Genomic DNA, 12,164 nt, shown 5'->3' with positions numbered 1-12,164 from the left:
AGAAAACTGGACTCCAGACTTTTACTTGTTGGAAGAAAATACATTTGATCACAGATTTGTTTTTAGAGGTCAGTGAATAGAGTAGCACAAATCTTCGCTTCAGTTGTACCGTTTACCTTAATAACTGCAGTAACTGCGCTGTGTAAAAGGACTGATAAATACTTCGGTTAAAAACCGTTGTTGGAAACCAGAATTTTGGGACTGCTGACTCACAATCTGTTCTATAACTTTTGCTAAAACACATGACCTGGATATAGACCTCAAGCTTTCCAACTTTATTAGCAGCACCGCACAAGTACAAACTAATTTCACTGTGTGATGGTCTGGTCAGACTGGTCTAGTCTGGCCCAGTGTGGTCAGACAAAATCAGAAAATTACCCCATCAATGTTCTGACAGTGTGGGTAATGGGATCTGGCCACACAGTCAGGAGACATTTTTTATGAAAATTTAGAGACCATGAACCAGTACAAGCAGTGAAGATGTCAAAGACTGATGAACCGGTCAAAAAAACACACAATTAAACAACACAACTATGACAAGGACATCGATTCCCCCCCCCCCACACTTCTTTATATTTTCAAAAGGCTGAAATATTTTGAGAGATTTAAGATCAATAAATATTCCGTAAACTTATTTTAAACTTTAAATACAGAAACAATAGAATTTTTTTGACATCCACTGATGTGGAAAAATGGTTTGGCAGTGGCCCTGGTTCCCTAAAGCTTTTTAGACTGATAGCCCAACACAACAAAAAGTTGGCTATTTTGTCTTATGCACTAATTTTTTTTGCCAAATCTCCTTATTATTTTGACTTTTTCCACACAGTGGATTCTTTTGTTTCCACCCCCTTAAATCATAGTTATAGAGTCCTAAAAATGCACCAAACCTGACAAGCTCTACCAATGATTTAGAACCAACAAAACATTTTGGATTCCGGTTTTCTTTGCCATAGGAATGGAAAAATGTTTCTCAGCCAATCAGACAGTACTAGAAAACCATATGTTAAAATAGGAACGTTTAGAGCCATGTTCTAATGTAGGCCAGTCCAAGTCATCATGTGGTCGACGATACTGGTTTTATTATGTAATTATATGATTTGCAGGAAAGATTCTAGTTCATAGATGATTTTTTTTAAAAAAGACATTTGACTAAGAGAGTATCTGACAGGGTACGGGCCTATGTTTAATTTGTTGTTTAATTTAATCTAATAGTAAAAACATTAAAATGGGGGAAAGTGTAGTGACTAAATAGATTTGTTTTATGTGAAAAATACACGTAAAAAAATACACTCCTGCTGCTTTTCTGTCAAACCACAAAATGTTGAATGTACACAGAGCGTTAACTGGCATGTTGAACCAAAGCCAAGAATCTGCCACAACACTCTCGGTTCTGGAATCTGGTGTCTGTAGTGGACTTCTGTTAGCCTGCTACATTGTTTGTTTCCTTATAGGATGATTGAGATCTAAATTGTTCTCATTAATGTGATCTTGAAAGCCACGCAGAGCACTGTTTCATATGCCTGACTGTATTGATTCGCAACCGTCTTGGAGAATGGTTGGTGAACTGAAAATGTACTGGATCTTGGAGGGTCAACAAATCATCAGCAAAGCCACATTGTTTTACATTCCAGTTGATATATGACAGCTCTCTTTGTGCCTGAGAGACAGATTGCATTGATTGCTGAGATTGATGGCAAGATGTAGAGGAAGAGGAGGGACAGGCTGCTCAGACCACACCGTTACAAAAGCAGCAACACAGAGGCCGAGCCAATTGGAATGTGGGTAAAGAACGGTACAGGATAAGTTCAGCCTCATGATTTACGTACTTTTAATCTAGTGGACCATTCTATTATCTTAAACCAGCAGTTATGTTTGTGTTAGGGCCGATCAATGTGTGATCGAGTGTCAGTTTCTAGTCTGTGATGGTATTTTAATTAGGTGCTGCTGTGCTGTGAGCCAAACGCTACTGTCAGAATGCAAACATGTTCAGAATGACACTGTAGACGGGCTTATGTTTACCAGATGCTACAAAACACAACATAGTGACGGGTAAATAGTCACTTGTGCTACTATTTGGTAATAAACCCAAGTACCAGAGTGGATTCAGGCGGGGAGGGGGATCGTGGTTGTCTGCACCAAATTTCATAGCAACTCAAAGCTTAGTTGTCACAGCATTTTACTCAAAACCGCAAATGACAACCTCCTGATGGAGCTAGAGTTGAAATCAGGGGATTACCAAATTCCTAGAGCTCAGTTGTTTGGAAAACTTGACAATCCCTTCAACCATTTGTAAGATGTTTCAGTGTGGAGACCACCAGAACAGCAATGTCCTGCGTATAACTACTGTGCTGAGTGATATGTTTTAAAAAAAAAGTAAATGCATAGAATGAGCATGTTGTTCTCACCTGAGCAGCCATTTCTATCAGCATTAATAACTTTTTAATGCCAATCCAGAGGCTTTTGTCCTTTACAGCTTTGGCTATCAAGGCCCGCTCTTTCTCGTGGAAACTGCCCAGTAGCTGTAGGAAGAGCAATGGGAGAGAGTGACACACTCAAAGTAAGTCCAAATGACAGATGAGTGGAATAGTGAACGAGTTTCATTTTAACAATGTAATATAAACACTGGATGTGGCCTTGTGTTATTCTTTACCCCATAAATGAAATAACTTGATTTTAATTTGAAGAAGTTCTTACAATGGAATTGTTTGACATTGCCTATGACTATTTTTTTGAGTTTTATAGTTCAGTGTCATTTTATGTGCATATTATTCAGACCTTTGTTCAGTTATTAGTTGCCACAATAAAAAAAATCTAAACTTTTCAAAAAGCCCTTTTAGGTTGGACAGTAAAAACCAAGTAGAATAAGAAGAGCGAGAGGCAAACAAAACCATCATCTTTTCAATCACAGATAATTAAGGCAATAAATGGAATTATTCAGTGGGTTAAAGGCAAAAGTGTATTAAATACCTCCAGAGCCTCAATCAGCTGTTCTCCCCTTGAGATGTTGGGGACATGGATGGTGGTGCTAAAAGCATCTAACATCCCCATTTCCTGGAGAACATCTTTTCGACTCGTAGTACCAATGATCAGCAGCTTTCGACCCTGACAGAGAAGGACAAGAGATAAGAATTAACATTTTGTTTTGTTTCTTTAAATAAATACTGTAGTTAACTGAAGTTTATTTTACTAAATAAGTTCACTAAAAACCAGCAGATACTGGTGACAGGGAGTATGGTATTATCAAAACTTAGTTTTCTCAGAAAGAAATCACCAAGAAATCATGAGTGAAAGAGTAAAAGTAGATGAGTTATGGTGATGGCAGAAGGAAGAAAGTAGACAAGATCTGTGGACTTTAGTCATGACAACAAAGGAAAAATGTTTCAAATAATGCTGTTAAGAATTCACAACAATAAAGAAATAATTAAAAAAGGAGCAGTGATGTAAACAGGATAATACAAAAACAATTTCTGTATCAGTCCACTGCTGAAATAATATTATTCCTGTAATCTTCTGGGTAATGTTCCACGAATACAGAGTTTCACTCAGTTTTTGATTCTTTTTAATTGAAACTAAGTAAACAGTTCCCAGTATAAAAAAAAGAAAATACTGTTGTTGAGTATAAAGGAAGAGAAGACACATCTAAACTAAGGACAAAGAAGAAAGAAGAAATAACTGTAGCTCCACTAAGCTGATGAGCTGGACCAGGAGAAGAGGATGGAGGACAGGCAGAGGAGTGGCGAGCAGACAGGGGGATTATGGCTGCTGGCTGGCCCCCCCATGGTGTGGGGGGTTGTGATGCTGCATGCAGATGAGGTGCCACACAGGCGGTGGTGCTGCCAGGTCCTGGCTCTCTCACAGAGCCCTTTCTCCTCCGTGTCCCCCTGGCCTCCCCTGGCCCCAGGCACCCCGCTGAGCCCAGCGCTTTACAACCCCGGAGGAGCACTGCGACCAGGCATTCAACAGCAGGCCCCACGCCACTTCTCATGCACATGCAGCCATATAGTGGGCTATACTCTCATTCACAAACCCATCAACAACAGACACACACAAGCTACAAACCAAAGAAACTATGAGAAATGGCTCTCTACCACCACCATTCACTGTGAGCACAACAGGCCCGGAGGAAAACACTAGCTAATAACCGTACACTCACACATGCCAGTCGCAGCCGGAGACCTCCAACAATTCCTCTCTAGATTTTGTGCTGGCATCCACATGATCTGCTGCCCTCTTTCTGCTGCTTCAAGACTAACAACTCCTCATTGAACGTGTGACAAATGACGGCAAAATTGTTTTCCTACCTTTGGTGGCAGTTTATTCAGCAACACCAGCAGAGCTTGGAGAACCAGGTTGGAGAAACGAGGACCAATTGGGACAAAGTCTGCAAGCACAATTATAATTAATCAGGCCATCAAAGATTAACATTTTTTATCTGATAATTCATAATGGTAGCTATGGATTATGTACAATAAATTGTGATAACCCTGAACATTCATGTCCTTGTCATCTAGAAACGAAAATGAAGAAAATGAAGAACTTTCATAAATATTATAAATAGTCTGTCATCTATTGAATATACCATGCTTGTCATTCTGTTTGTGGATTAAAACATTATTATTATTTTAACAACCCTAGGAATTAATATAATGAATGCAATGTTTGGTGAAATTGTCAGAAAATTACAAAACACAGTTTATTACAGTCTGTCATCTAATTCTGGGACTGTCCTTCTTACCTAAAAGTCGCTCAATGTCATCTACAACAACACAGCTCAGCTGGGATTTGTAGGCATCGTCAAATATCTATTAGGCAAAAGAAGGGTATGATTTTTGAAATGAACATAGATGACAATAAATACACTATATATAAATTATTTATGTGCAGGTGTTACCTTTTTGATAGCTTGACATTTAGCAATCTCAGAGTGCCCGATCATCTTGTCGGGGGAGCATATCTTGATGAAGGGAAACTGGGAGTCTTCTGAAATCTTAGCGGCCAACGCTGTTTTACCACTTTTGGGTGGACCTAACAAAAAATAACAGTCCAGGGTTCACACTAGAGTCTCAGAGTTGGAAAAAAAATCAAAATTGTTGTTCATTGGGGCTATTTGACCCCAGGTTAGCGTGACCAGATGTTCCTGTGGTACCTTCCAGGAGAACAGAGACAAGTGGTGTTCGGTCGCTGTTTTTTGTTTGCTGAACCAGCAGCTCTCCATCCTCCAACACTGCTGACACTGGGTCACCCCATCGAATGATACCATTCATAATGTAGCTGGCATAGTCTTCCTGGTTGGTGCCAAAGGCCTGGGGGAGGACAAAAAACACTTTACACATGCTCTGCAGTGAAATCATCAGCTACCGGTGTTGATTTTGTTTTTATTAATTGTCCATGGCTGGCACAGATAAGACAGTGTTAAGGTTAGTGATATTTTATATTTCCTGTTTTCCATTTTTGTCATGGACTTCAGCTCAAACTTCTACAAATGAAATTTCCTTTTCCTTGACTCTTTTGGGCTCAATTATCAACACAACACAGGACTTACGGGTTTGATGTCATTATTCAACGAGGCCATAAAGTCCAGTCGGCTGACCAGCAGCTTCTCCGCTGTCTCAATGTTTACCTCCACAGTATTACTGGCCTGAAACACAAATACACAAAAAAAGTTAAAGCTATATATATATATTATTTATATTTATGTATTTGTTTTTACATATATGCCAAAATTCCCTGCCATGATTGCACATTTAAATCACAGATCGTGTCAGAAGACAATGTTCCCACTCAGAGACAAAAGGTCACAGGAGGAGGCAGGGGGGAGGAGAAGAGCTGAGGAAAAACGTCAGTCATGAGAGATGTGTGTAAGGCCCTTGTCTGTTATTTATCATCACCCTACAATATCTGCTGCTCTCTGGGTGCCGCTGACTGTTTGTGGGAACCTCACCTTATCTGCATGTCCAGCTTTGTTTTTACAATATTAACGTAGTCTTAATATCTGTGTTGAGATTATTATACAACTGCAGTGTTATAGGTAGTGCATATTTGAATTATATGCAAAAACTGTATAAATGTTCAAAAATGTAAAACATGCCCCATTCTGACCTTGATATGTCGGTTCATTGCAGTTGATTGTGCTGCTCTGACTAAACCCTCCAGTTCAGCACCACTGAAGTTCTTTGTTTCTACAGCCAACTCTTGAATGTCCACATCTCTGGCTAGAAGCTCGTACTGTCGCATCTTTGTTGTGTGGATGTGTAGGATCTGGATGCGGCCCTTTTCGTCTGGTAAGCCTGTGATTAAAATTATTTTAATTAATAATTATTATTACAAGAATTATATAAAAGTGTATCAGCTGACCACATGATACATATTATACTACAAAAACTTTTATTTAGTAACTTTCAAGAAAAAAAATAAAACATTACAAATGTGCTCTTCAGTTCTTACCAATCTCCATCTTCACCTCTAGTCTTCCAGGTCTCAGCAGGGCCTCATCTATCAGGTCCGGCCGGTTAGTCATACCTATGGACAGAGGGTGTAAAAAGAGACAAAGCAGAGAAAAGAGGACAAATGAGACAGAGTACAAATATTCAGGGACGACATGTTTATGACTGCAGTCTGAGCACCTATGACCAGGATGTTGTTAAGTTGCTCGACTCCATCAATCTTAGACAGTAACTGGTTGACCACGGTGTCGTGGACTCCTGTGCTGCCTGCCATGCTGCCCCGCTGTTTACAGATGGCATCGATCTCATCAAAGATGATGATGTGTAGTCCGCTGTTGGCACCCAGCTATTTGGTAGTAAGTCAAAGAGGAGAGAGAACGCAAATGTGTTTATGAGCTTGAAATAGCAGTTTCCTGCTTCTTGATAATGCTGTACAGTGGTGGAATTGTCAACATAGTGTTTGTGCAAAGTCCTAATAAAATATTTTCAACTCAAACATTTTTTTGTGGCCATGACTAGATGTGATTGAATGATTACTTACTGACAAACAGATCAAATCTTTGAGACTCGTTTAATCTTAAAGACCTTGTTACTTTCAAATAGCAACTGAATGAAGTAAATATTGAACTAATTGAATTTTTGTGAGAAAATTATTTTTCACATTACATGGGAAGAGCTTCAGTGGAATGACAGAATACACGATATCATCATTAAATGCAAAATACATTTTTCAAAATACTAAGAAAAAATATATTTACACAGAGTGACTATTATCACAGAGACAGATGGAAAGTAAGAGAGCTGCAGGGTGGGGGTTATCACTTCATCTACACTCCCATCAGTCTAAGACATAGCATTTAAGGCAGGTGTGGAGCTGTCCTTATTACACACTGGAAGGAGTATCTGTGTATGTGTGTGTGTGTCTGTGTGTGTAGGGAGGTCTAACAGGGGGTCAAAGACAATCCAGCCCCTCATTAGTTGGTGAAGAGTGAGCCTCGACACTAGTGTCTCACCATTCAAACATAGCATCACTGCTGGGTTTCGGTGAATAAACACCCTCCCTATCGACATCACACACACACACACACACACACAAACACAAAAAAGAACTATAATGAAGTTATTACAACTCTCTATTTAAAGGGCAGATCTTTCCACTCCTGAAGAAATTAGTTTTTCTTTTATTGTGATGACAGAAGAACACTGATCAGCCTTTACTTATCTTAGAACCAGTAAACTATTAATCAACCTAAATGTAGAATAAAGGGCAGAGAGGGTAAAACCTGCACAAATATGATTATTTTTTAAAAACTCAGACTGTGTATCCGATGAAAATTATATTTTGACACATTTGATGGTACTTGGTCCTTATCTCACCCTCTTCTGTTCATCCTCAGCGTCTGCAAACAGCTTCCTGATGTTGGCTTCGGACTCGCCAACATACTTGTTGAGAATCTCTGGGCCGTTGACGATCTTTGGCTCCCGAGCCTTGAGCATCTTGCCAATCTGTCGGGCCATCAGGGTCTTACCGCAGCCTGGGGGTCCATAGAGCAGGATTCCCTTCACATGCTTACAGCCTGGAAACAAATGCACAACCAGGCAGTGTTAAATATTTACTTCTTCATCGTCATCATCTGCTGGATATTTCAGGACTGGACCATATCAGTGCATTCTAGTCAGTTGTATCTGCAGTTCCCATATAGAAGTCAGCATTATAACCAATGACAGGCCTGTGGCAGTTCCCTTCACAACACTTGGGATTTCCTTTGTTTAATTCTTTATAACGTTGAAGTGTGCTGACTATCAGATCTCCACTCCACCAAGTTTACAGTGTACGTCTTCTAATGGCCTTTGCACCTGCTTGATGACATTTGTGCCCAGACTAAATGAGAGGCCCCCAGATAAGCATCAGAGGTGCCATTTGGGCCTGCTGAAGGGAAAGCAGCCAGGATGACAGGTGGGGGAGGTGATGGAGTCGTGTTGGGCTTTGTGAGTGAAAGGACTGAAGCTTCTGTGTGTCTGCAGAGAGAGGATGAGGTGAAACTTTCTCTCCAACACACACAAACGCACAATGCACAAATGCACACAACTGGTCCGTCAGCACCTGTGCTCCGCGTCTCTGCCAATAACAGCTTTACCTTTAGCAGGGCGCTCTATCAAGGCATGCCATCTCATTACAGCCACCATCTGTATACAGCCAAAGGCCAACTCCTGCATGCAACCACCCAGCTAAAGGTCAGCTCCCACACTGCTGGACACTGCCCCAGGCACTGCAGAAATATAGGTGTGGAGCTTAGTTGCATGCCAAATTAGAGTTGAGTTTGCATTTGCTGGGCGTCTATTTTGTTACAACAGGTTTTCGCATAACTTCTAAATGAAAACACAAGGATTATGGCTGCTGTAATTGGTAGAGCATGCGTATAGGAACAGAATAGTTTTTGTGTTTGAGTCAGACTGAAGGCTGATGGCTTTCATTAAATTGAGCTGCTGCTCTCTGAAGAGTGAATCATCACCATAATATGACAGCTGTCAGAGGCCCATTAATGAGTGTGTGCAGGAATCAGTGTCGGAGGATGCCAGAATTTTTAGTCACGGTCCAAGCGGAGCAGATAAACGCTGGCGTGACTGACTGTCAGTTACTGATTCTGAGCATTTGCTGATTCAGAAAGTCAAGTGAATCTCAGAGGATTTAATAATGTCTGCAACACAGTCATGTTGATTTAAGGATTAACAACCAAATGAAGGATACATAAAAATAATAATTATCTGCAGCAAATTAAACCTATCTTCAGACCCAGATAGAAACTGTGTCCCTGGAACTGAGTTGAACAGAAAAGAACACACCCTAAATGCAGTAAAGTTGCTACAGTCCTTAAAAATGGAATAACAAGTTGTGTAATTTATTCACTTAATTTATCACTGATTAAATTAAGATATTTGGTGTTTTTTTCATCTTTTTTCCATTCCCTTCCATACCCAATAATAACTTGTGAGTTTTGCGACTTCTATTTGTGCTGCTAATTAACTTAACTTAATTAACTATTAACTTAAATATTAACAAAAATATTAAACAAATAACTTGCTTATTTAACTGCAACTCAATTATAATTAAGTAAGTATACTTAAGTAAGTATAGTAATTAAATATAAAATTAATAAACATACCCATCTGATCGACTATATCTGGAGGGAAGACTCGAGAGGCAAAGGCTCTACGGAAGATGTCAGAAAACTCCTTGTCCAGACCACCAATCCCCATTTTCTCAAAATTCCATTCTGGGTTGATGATGGACTGACGTGACTCTCTGGTCTTGGATCTTCCTAAAGGACAACAAAGAGCATTTTCTGATTAAAAGTGAATAATTAATATAATATATAGACTAACTATATTATACAAACATAGAGGACTTAAACTATTCATGTTATGTTACATACGTTTTGATTACATAAAGATGTGTCATTTTACCACCAACATTTGTATGTGTTAATCAAACATTGTTTTATTGTCTGTCTAACTTAAGGTTTTTAAAGTTGTACTGTTACAAAATGGATCAGATGAGCTGCTGAAGTCACACAGAGAGAGAGAGACTAACAAATGTAAAATGCCTTTATAGCTTCTCATATGATTAAGGCTGTAGGCCCAGGCTTGCATTTGGAGGGTTGCTGGTTTACAATCCAGCCTGGTTACAGCTGGAGTGTGTTGATCGTGCATAAAAAAAAAGAATTTCTAAACGTCAGGGTAATGCTGTATTTCTGCTTAATTAGTGAAACTGAAAATACATTATTAATATAACAATTATTATTATCACTATTATTATTATTATTAGTAGTAGTAGTAGTAATAGTGGTGGTAGTAGAAGTAGTTTTTGGATTTCCAAAGAAACAAGTCAAGCAAAATGTGTAAACCCTGCCCTCTTGTGGATATACACATATGTTTCCTTCTGTAAAATGGTTTTATCAACATCTTATTATAAGGGGGCAGGAAGAAGTATGTGTTAGTTCAGCTATAAGGGTTAGACAGGTTTATTATTTTACAGTATTACTTAGTTTAGTTTTATTGGGTAAAACTACCACTTACCAATTAGAGATACAGACGAGGTCTCTGACTTTTCAAAAACAACCTGACTGTTTCCCAGCAGCAAACCAATTGAAATCTGAAAAATGGAAACAGAAACTACTTAAACTAAGGCTAATAACCATCTTCACTGTAGGCTTAAGACATAAAATAAAGCTACGACACTGAGGTTCATGAACACCAAGACAGACAGATTATTCTCCATGTACCTTCTGCTTCTTGCCACCACCATCTCCCTTCAGGATACTGGGATCCATGGCTTCCATATCTTTCACCAACAGGCTGAACAGTTTATCACTGAAACTAAATGCCAGCTAAAGAAAACAAGAAAAAGGAAGACATTTTGATTTGTCGAATTATGCATTAACATAAAGAGTTGATGATAAAACTGTCTCCTTGTGAATTCTTCAAAGACATGTACACCTGCTGGTTCACACTGAAGGCCTGGTTGTTGAAGTGCTGGACAAATTCACTGGCCATCTTGTCAGAGTCATATGGGTTACTGTCTACCATCTTCTTATTGTGGAAGTCAATCTCCACTGTCATGGTACTGACACACTGTTTGGACCTGTCAAACTTGTAGTTTGTGACTAAAGGGGGAGAAGAAAAAAGAATGAATATACTGTGTGACCAATTGTAGTGCAGTTTTTTTAAAGGCTTATTCACAGTCACTTAAATTCACATTCTTATGAATGATGATCAGTTTGGTCTAAATCACCATGACAGATTAAAATCTCCATCCTTAAATATAAAGTTTCTGCACTGTGATAGGATGAATAGAAACTTTCCTCAAACCATTTATTTTTTAGATTACCATTATAACAAAACATTAGAAAAATCCCCATTCTCATCCCACATATGCAAAGCTTACCCTCGATCTCTTGGCCAATTGACAAACCTGCCCATTTTCGCTGTGAAAAAAAAAAAGACAAAATCCATGATTTGGTCTCATTTCTTTTCATTTCATTAGAAAGAAAAAGCAGTGACCAAAGGATTAAAAAGAGCAGGGACAACAGAGACATTGGTGCAAAATTCCTCTATAAGTTGGGTCTTATTTCACAACACCTTTACTCACGTTCATCATACATACATCACAAACATAACTCTATAATCAGTTGATCAGAAAAGACAAATTAGGTGTCAACATAAAAGGAAGACCATATTGAGGAGGTTGCTGTAGTACCTGTGTGCTGCGGTAGCTGCCAGTTTTACAGATGAAGCGAAAGCAGGAAGAGACAGGCAGTGTGAAACAGGAAAGAGTAGTAACACATTCAGACATTTAGAAAAAGTGAAAAGTAAGGTTCTATTTACATCTGCTTTCTGCTTATAGGAAAATAGCAGTGTTGATCAGAGCTTCTTAAAGAAGTTGGAGTGTTGTGTCTGTTTTAAATAAATGTTAATAGAACAGTAATCATTTCCTAATTTATTTTGATCTCTTCCACAGAACCCTTCTGGTTTCTCTTGAACTGTGAACCTCACCTGTGGTAAACTGAAGGCAATAGTCCCGGAGTTGACACTTGGATGCGTCCTCAGTGAGAACACAAACTTGTGGTTTGAATTCCGCACAATCACATGTCTAAATGTGGACATAAATAACATCAAGGCACAGAAAAAGGACAGATGGAGAACAAAATGTCTGAACTATAG

The 12,164-nt window shown here is 39.0% G+C and overlaps 1 protein-coding gene across 2 annotated transcripts in view; it reads right to left on the bottom strand.

The window, feature by feature from the left end:
• Window positions 1–12,164, bottom strand: part of LOC103381862 (vesicle-fusing ATPase-like) — a 46,677-nt gene that overhangs the window by 32,611 nt on the left and 1,902 nt on the right. For both annotated transcript variants that reach the window (XR_003050287.1, XM_008314429.3), the window contains exons 3-19: window positions 11,997–12,093; window positions 11,389–11,428; window positions 10,941–11,107; window positions 10,727–10,831; window positions 10,521–10,596; window positions 9,608–9,763; window positions 7,821–8,020; window positions 6,624–6,789; window positions 6,445–6,519; window positions 6,100–6,287; window positions 5,543–5,638; window positions 5,147–5,303; window positions 4,892–5,025; window positions 4,736–4,802; window positions 4,302–4,381; window positions 2,968–3,102; window positions 2,406–2,519 (exon numbers count right to left, since the gene is read on the bottom strand). Coding sequence is in view for 1 of the 2 variants with exons in the window: in XM_008314429.3 (XP_008312651.1) it covers window positions 2,406–2,519; window positions 2,968–3,102; window positions 4,302–4,381; window positions 4,736–4,802; window positions 4,892–5,025; window positions 5,147–5,303; window positions 5,543–5,638; window positions 6,100–6,287; window positions 6,445–6,519; window positions 6,624–6,789; window positions 7,821–8,020; window positions 9,608–9,763; window positions 10,521–10,596; window positions 10,727–10,831; window positions 10,941–11,107; window positions 11,389–11,428; window positions 11,997–12,093 (2,053 nt within the window). In the remaining variant the exon portion in view is untranslated. The remainder of the gene's footprint in view (window positions 1–2,405; window positions 2,520–2,967; window positions 3,103–4,301; window positions 4,382–4,735; window positions 4,803–4,891; window positions 5,026–5,146; window positions 5,304–5,542; window positions 5,639–6,099; window positions 6,288–6,444; window positions 6,520–6,623; window positions 6,790–7,820; window positions 8,021–9,607; window positions 9,764–10,520; window positions 10,597–10,726; window positions 10,832–10,940; window positions 11,108–11,388; window positions 11,429–11,996; window positions 12,094–12,164) is intronic.

This window comes from Cynoglossus semilaevis, chromosome 8 (genome assembly GCF_000523025.1).
Source record: "Cynoglossus semilaevis isolate Cse_v1.0 chromosome 8, Cse_v1.0, whole genome shotgun sequence".
Taxonomy (NCBI): Eukaryota; Metazoa; Chordata; class Actinopteri; order Pleuronectiformes; family Cynoglossidae; genus Cynoglossus; species Cynoglossus semilaevis.
The sequence above is the reverse complement of the archived record's forward strand: the minus strand, read 5'-3'. Positions and strand labels throughout refer to the sequence as shown.